This window comes from Epinephelus moara, chromosome 23 (genome assembly GCF_006386435.1).
Source record: "Epinephelus moara isolate mb chromosome 23, YSFRI_EMoa_1.0, whole genome shotgun sequence".
In the NCBI taxonomy this organism is placed as follows: domain Eukaryota; kingdom Metazoa; phylum Chordata; class Actinopteri; order Perciformes; family Serranidae; genus Epinephelus; species Epinephelus moara.
This window is the reverse complement of record NC_065528.1, coordinates 28,897,239-28,904,581: the sequence shown is the minus strand read 5'-3', so window position 1 is coordinate 28,904,581 and position 7,343 is coordinate 28,897,239. Positions and strand designations below refer to the sequence as shown.

The 7,343-nt window shown below is 41.0% G+C and overlaps 1 protein-coding gene across 8 annotated transcripts in view; it reads right to left on the bottom strand.

The window, feature by feature from the left end:
• The window catches only part of dgki (diacylglycerol kinase, iota), a 45,481-nt gene that overhangs the window by 14,135 nt on the left and 24,003 nt on the right, over positions 1–7,343 (bottom strand). For 5 of the 8 annotated variants that reach the window (XM_050036302.1, XM_050036303.1, XM_050036304.1 and 2 more), the window contains 7 exons: positions 6,698–6,760; positions 3,425–3,525; positions 1,776–1,855; positions 1,452–1,496; positions 815–884; positions 571–611; positions 352–476 (listed from right to left, as the gene is read on the bottom strand). In XM_050036302.1, coding sequence (XP_049892259.1) covers positions 352–476; positions 571–611; positions 815–884; positions 1,452–1,496; positions 1,776–1,855; positions 3,425–3,525; positions 6,698–6,760 — 525 coding nt within the window. The remainder of the gene's footprint in view (positions 1–351; positions 477–570; positions 612–814; positions 885–1,451; positions 1,497–1,775; positions 1,856–3,424; positions 3,526–6,697; positions 6,761–7,343) is intronic. The other 3 variants (XM_050036305.1, XM_050036307.1, XM_050036301.1) reach the window with 2 other exon arrangements.

Genomic DNA, 7,343 nt, shown 5'->3' with positions numbered 1-7,343 from the left:
AAACCCTAGAGATGGTTGTGCTGAAAATCCCAGTAAATACTCAGACCAGCCCGTCTGGCACCAACAACCATGCCACGTTCAAAGTCACTTAAATCACCTTTTTCTTCATCATTCTGATGCTGGTTTGAACTTCAGCAGGTCGTCTTCACCATGTCTACATGTCTAAATGCACTGAGGTGCTGCCACGTGATTGGCTGATTAGCTATTTGCGTTAACAAGAAGTTGAACAGGTGTACCTAATAAAGTGGTCGATGAGTGGAAATATTATGTTTATATTCACATTTTCCCAGAGTCCAAAGTGATATCTTTGACTTCAATGGGACATGGTTTCTCTTGTATGTGCTCACATACCCAGCAGTGGGCTCCACCACCAGATCCGGCATCCCTGTGGACGACCCCTGGCTCACCACTGGTCCCTCGTGGTCCAGGATAAACACCTCGTCCTGACAGATCTCTGTCACAAAGTGGAGGTGCTCCTACAGACACACACAGAGGCACGTAAATAAATACAAACAGGTGAAACCAGCAAACATGAATCCATTTCCAGTTCAGTGGACTGAGGCTGTTTACCTGAGCCTTGTCGATGCGATAGAAGCGGTCGGCTGATGTGGCTGCAGAGAGAAGACGTACAGGAAGCTCATGTCACTTTTACAGTTACTGGGACTGACTGACAGTTATTAAAGACAACAAAGATAAACCTGACTCAGACTCTTCGAGGTTCTTTCATATTTAGTTGTGTAAAAAACACAAGATATGAGATTTAGTTTTAATTTCGGGTGTAAAATCTTTCAGTGTTTGTGTCTCAGTCACTCACAGTCCAAGAAGCTCCAGTTGGGAGAGAGTCTGCTGGTTGAACTGGTCCTGGGGACGCCTCTGCTCTCATCCTGAAGACAACGAGACCACACATCGTCATCATCATTTTACTGAACAATACATTAAAATACAGAGACGCGTTTACATTTGAAAGGAGCAGCAGAGGGAAATCCAGACAGAGAAAATGTGTCGTGCTTATTTTTGAGCAGCTGAACGATCCATAACAAGACAGAGACAATCAGGACAATGAGGCAGAGTATAGTGTAGCTAATATATCTGATTATAATATCACTGGTTATATGTACAGGAATGTTTTTTCCCAGTGTGGTGGGCGAGGACTTTACTCAGCATGGGTGTCAGTCTGTAAAAACTACATTTGATTAATTACATTTAGTCTGTTTTTGTAGGTGAATTCCTAATTGAAAGTGTAGTGTAACAAGGAATGTTATTTTAATGCTTTATGTATAATTATTTTTGACATTGTAAGAGTAAAATTCTGGGGCAAAGTTCTTGATATTATTGCACATATTTTAGGTATTGTTGAAAGTCAGATTTAGAGATTTTAAATATGTAGCAAGACCTTGTAAACTGATATGAACCCAATCTTTCCTGCAGAGAGACACCCAAAAGTGATATACCTGATAGTGCACTCTGTGGCCAGTAGATGGCGCCTGGTGTAAGTCCTAGCAAGCACAGCAGACAGGTTTCAAGGTTAACACACAGCCAAAGCATTTACATCAAGAACTTCCACAGATGTTAGTGAAACGTTTCCCACGTGAGACACACAGCTAAAGAGCAGCTCTGCATTCCCACCGGTGATGGGTACTTCTCCGTCTTTAAATAACGCTGCAAGCGTCATGAAATAATGATGACGAGGAGAAAACAGAAGAGCGGAGAGGAGAAAATAGAAGAAAATTTAAGTGATGTTGAGCATGATAATAGACATAAACAGGGAAACTTGCCTCCTGTAATCTGTCAATATAGAGTCTGCATGTCTCCAGGTCACAGTCGCCCCTCACCACCACAATGCCTACTGGGATGGCTGAAAAACACAAACACACACTTTGGATCATGATGCACTGACAAGTAGGTTAAACATCTGAGTTTTTTGGCAGCAGTTATAGACATTTTATCATTTTAAAAGGTTGATACGTGAAGTTGTTGCTAATTTACACATGAAACAGACGTGACGACATTAGCGTGCTTGTGTTTGTGTCCACCTGATGAATGTAAGTCCTGTATTCGCTCTCTTTTAGCTCTGTTTTTGGTCTCCACCAACTCCTCATGAAGACGTTTTCTTTGTATCTGCTAAATTCTCCACTATGTTCACCGACTTGTCTCCAACTGCATCTGTCTGTTGCTGAGCAGGTAGTGTACAGTGTGTTTTTTTAGACTGGACCATAACAGCAAGCTTGTGGGCTGATAAACCAAAACAATGAGCTAAAAGATGCTAAAATGCCCCCCAGAGTCAAGTTAATCACTGACTGAAATACAATATTCCACTATTATTCGGAATATGACAGTGTTCTGTATTTGATAGCAGTCATGTGAACAGGATATTACATTTGGATATTTCAAATTAGGCCTTGAGCAGGATTTATGCTTGTGGTGCACCAGACCCTACACACATTAAACACACATTAAACATGGCTTAATAGAGACAGTTTCAAACACAAGTACACAAATCAGCTTCACTATAACTCGCAGCATTCACAGACAAACACTTGTCTTTATCTGGAAACATTTGCCCTACAAATACAAAACATTTTCTAATATTCTAATATTTTTAGCACAAGCCTATGGCATTTCACATCGTAGAAATTAGCCTAACAGCTAGCAGACTTTTCCTCTTCTCATATGAAGCCAGGGACAACAGCAACATTTAACAAAGGTAACGTTACAAAATTCAGCTCCATTACAACTCACAAGGTTCACTGACAAAACAACTGTCTTATACTAAACACGTTTTCCAAACAAATATAACATGCTAACGCTATTAGCACAAGCCTATGGCATTTTACATTGTATAAATTAGCCTAGCAGCTGGCAGAGATTTCCTCTGCTCATATGAAGCCAGGATAAATCACACACAAGACTCAAAATGCTATTTTTGAGGAGGCTTTATTGTCTTCACAATTTATTGTTTCCACTGAGGGAAATGGTTTCAGCATACAGAAATAGACAGGAGGTCTGCATCGCTGCGACATATAGTTACATGTCTGGGGAGGTGCACGTCAGGCTACAGTGTTGGGGCTTTTATTTAAGTCTACACAATGCACAACCTCGGGCCTGGTTACAGTCAGCTGGGGGAAAAAATGTAACTGGACGCTGAATCTCCTTATTTGGAGGAATGTTTCTAGCACCTTGTTGAATCTATGACTATGACACACCCGCTTTGTGTCTATGTGTGTTATTCAGTCATTTTAATTTATTTTATTCATTATAACTTTGCTGTTATGAGCTGGAGGGTATTGTTGGGGGGTGGGGGTGTTAGTGGGGGTAAAAGGGTTAATATTTCTGTTTAAAAAGAAAAACATGACACTCTGCTACTGTGTTATCATGTATGCAAATTGCTGAATAAAATTTGGTGTTAAGAGAAAAAGATCCTTACAGATGTCTCGTAGTCGTTCCTTGTCATACTGCAGTCTGTCGTACTCCTGGAGGCTGATCCGATTCACTCGAAGACGCAGACGATCAGGAACTGCGTGAGGGCTGGAAAAAACAACCCACACACAAGTGCATGTACACACGCACACACAATTCAAACATGTCCAAACGTACAGTGATGAGGACACACATGTATGCATACATGCACACGCACAGGCACACATAGACACACATCACAAACCAGATTCTGCAGCTTTTACAACATAATAACATTTAATTCCTCGTCTGTCGTGTTGCATTTCAGGTTTTAAAATTATAACTGGAAGTTTGCAAAAAGTATAAACAGTAATCAAACTCCTCCCAGTCGCAGAGCTTTTACTGTAAAGGCATGACGCTCTGCTGTCCTCCTGCAACACCACCCCGAGTCTGTGTTTGAGTCTGAGGCGGGCCAACATATTTTTAACTCAATGTTTGTGGGCACTAATGCCTTCAGCGAGGACGGAGGTTGAATACTGACATCAGAAAACATGGTGGGTGATAAACAAAACTAAGTGACAGATCTACTGTATCCAGCCTCCTATGCTCAAACCCTTACCTGCAAAGGAACAGACAAGGTGTCAGACTAAAGTTCATTAACACCACTTTTGTTCTTCTCAGTCACAGCTGAAGGAATATTATAAAAACAGCTTTTCTGAGGGAAGGCGTGGACATCAAGTGAGAGCAAAGGGCTGGTGCAGGTATAATAAGCTCAGGGTGAAGTTAAAGGTAAAGGGACTACAGTGGGAAAAACATCAAGACAGGAGGCAGAAGCACATTTAGAAGTGGAGATGCTTCAGCATGCTGCCATACACTCTCTTTCTCTCTGTCAGTGCAAACAGAACAACAACTCACATCCAACACAATACGACTCAACTTGGGTTCGACCAGTACGTGTTTATAAAGCCAACACTGACACAAATTTGTTAACTGATGCTGCCAGTTTGATTTACTGTGTGTCAGTATTTAAAACCTTGAAAGTTAGTTGGGAGTCTTCATGTAGGTTGTAACATACATTGACTATAAATGTATAAATGTTACCTTTGGAGTTTTCAGGGTTCCACATCTGACAAAAAGTTTGTTTACAGGAGACATGACATGTACGGAGCCCCTACCAAGGTCCAAAGCTTATAACTTGTTCCCACAAGATTATTACTTGTTCCCACAAGATGTTAACTTGTGTGCACAAGACAACTTGTTCCCATAAGATAACAACTTGTTCCCTTAAGATTATTACTTGTTCCCTTAAGATTATTACTTGTTCCCACAAGATGTTAACTTGCCCTCACAAGATATTAACTTGTGTGCACAAGACAATAACTTGTTCCTGCAAGATAATAACTTGTTCCCATAAGATAACAGCTTGTTCCCAGAAGATATTTACTTGTGTGCACAAGATATTAACTTGTTGCCAGAGGATAACAACTTGTTCCCACACAAATTTAACTTGCCCTCACAAGATAACAACTTGTGTGTACAAGATAACAACTTGTTCCCACAGGATTAAAACCTGTTCCCACAGGATAATAGCTTGTTCCCACAAGATAACAACTTGCTCCCACAAGATAATAACTTGTTCCCACAGGATTAAAACCTGTTCCCACAGGATAATAGCTTGTTCCCACAAGATAACAACTTGCTCCCACAAGATAATAACTTGTTCCCACAGGATTAAACCTGTTCCCACAGGATAATAGCGTGTTCCCACAAGATAATAACTTGTTCCCACAAGATATTAACTTGTATGCACAAAACAACGTCTTCCCACCAAATTACTACCCACACAAATTTAACTTGCCCTCACAAGATAACAACTTGTGTGCACAAGATAACAACTTGTTCCCACAAGATTAAAACCTGTTCCCACAGGATAATAGCTTGTTCCCACAAGATAACAACTTGCTCCCACAAGATAATAACTTGTTCCCACAGGATTAAACCTGTTCCCACAAGGTAAAAGCTTGTTCCCACAATATAATGGCTTGTTCCCACAAGATAACAAGTTGTTCCCACAGGATAACTTGTTCCCACAAGATAACAACTTGCTCCCAAAGGATAATAACTTGTTCCCACAAGAAAACAACTTGTTCCCAAAGGATTATAACTTGTTCCCACAGGATAATAACTTGTTCCCACAAGATAATGTGTTCCCAAAGGATAATAACTTGTTCCCACAGGATAATAACTTGCTCCCAAAGGATAATAACTTGTTCCCACAAGCTAACAGCTTGTTCCCACAATATAATGGCTTGTTCCCAAAGGATTATAACTTGTTCCCACAGGATAATAACTTGTTCCCACAAGATAATGTGTTCCCAAAGGATAATAACTTGTTCCCACAAGATAACTTGGTCCCAAAGGATAATAACTTGTTCCCACGGCATAATAACCTGTTCCCACAATATAATGGCTTGTTACCACAAGATAACAACTTGCTCCCAAAGGATAATAACTTGTTCCCACAGGATAATAACCTGTTCCCACAATATAATGGCTTGTTACCACAAGATAATAACTTGTTCCCACATGATAATAACTTTTTCCCACAAGATAACAACTTCCTCCCAAAGGACAATAACTTGTTCCCACAGGATAATAACTTGTTCCCACAAGATAACAACTTGTTCCCACAAGATAACAACTTGTTCCCAAAGGATAATAACTTGTTCCCACAGGATAATAACCTGTTCCCACAATATAATGGCTTGTTACCACAAGATAATAACTTGTTCCCACACGATAATAACTTTTTCCCACAAGATAACAACTTCCTCCCAAAGGACAATAACTTGTTCCCACAGGATAATAACTTGTTCCCACAAGATAACAACTTGTTCCCAAAGGATAATAACTTGTTCCCACAAGATAGCAACTTGTTTCCACAAGGTAACAACTTGTTCCCCCAAGATAATAACTTGTTTCCCACGAGATAATGACTTGTTCCCACAAAACAGCAACTTGTTCCCACAAGAACAATAACCTGTTCCCTTTGTCTGTTTAGATAATCAATTGTTCCAGTCATTTCAGGCACAAAAAGCCAAATAATTATTGGTTCCAGTTTCTCACTGGTTGAAAACACTGCTTCAGTATCACCTGATCAAATATTGGTTGAACCCAAACAGACAAACAAACAAACAAACAAACAAACAAACAAACAAACAATAATAACAACAACAACAACAACCCTCAGACATTCATAAACAAACCGTTTCATACAGTGACAGAGGGCTCAGGTACTTACACAGAGAAGGAGTCGGGGGGAGCAGAGAGGCGGCGCAGATCAGCTGCACACACCTTCTGAATACTACGGCCGCACACACACACACACACACACACACACACACACACACACACACACACACACACATACACACACGCATAGAGNAGAAGGAGTCGGGGGGAGCAGAGAGGCGGCGCAGATCAGCTGCACACACCTTCTGAATACTACGGCCGCACACACACACACACACACACACACACACACACACACCCCCACACACACACATACACACACGCATAGAGAGGAGAGAGGAGGAATGTATGGCAGAGAATAGAGGAGGTGAGAAGGAGACAAGAGGAAGAGAGGAGGAGAGAAGAGGCAAAGAGAAGAACAAAGATGAGATAAGAGGAAAAAAAGACAGATGAGAGGGGAAGGAGAAGGAGACGAGAAGGAGGTAAAAGGAGAAGAGGGAACGAGAGTATAGGGAACAAGAAAAGGACGAAAGAGGAGAGGTAAAAGATGAGAAGGAGAGGAGGAAACAAGGAAGGGAGAGGACACAAGACAAGGAGAGGGAAAGTGTAAAAGAGAGAGGGGGAAAGAAGAAAAGGAGAGGAGACAAAAGGAGGTGGGAGGAGGAGGAAAGGAGAGTAGGAGACAGCAAAAGAAA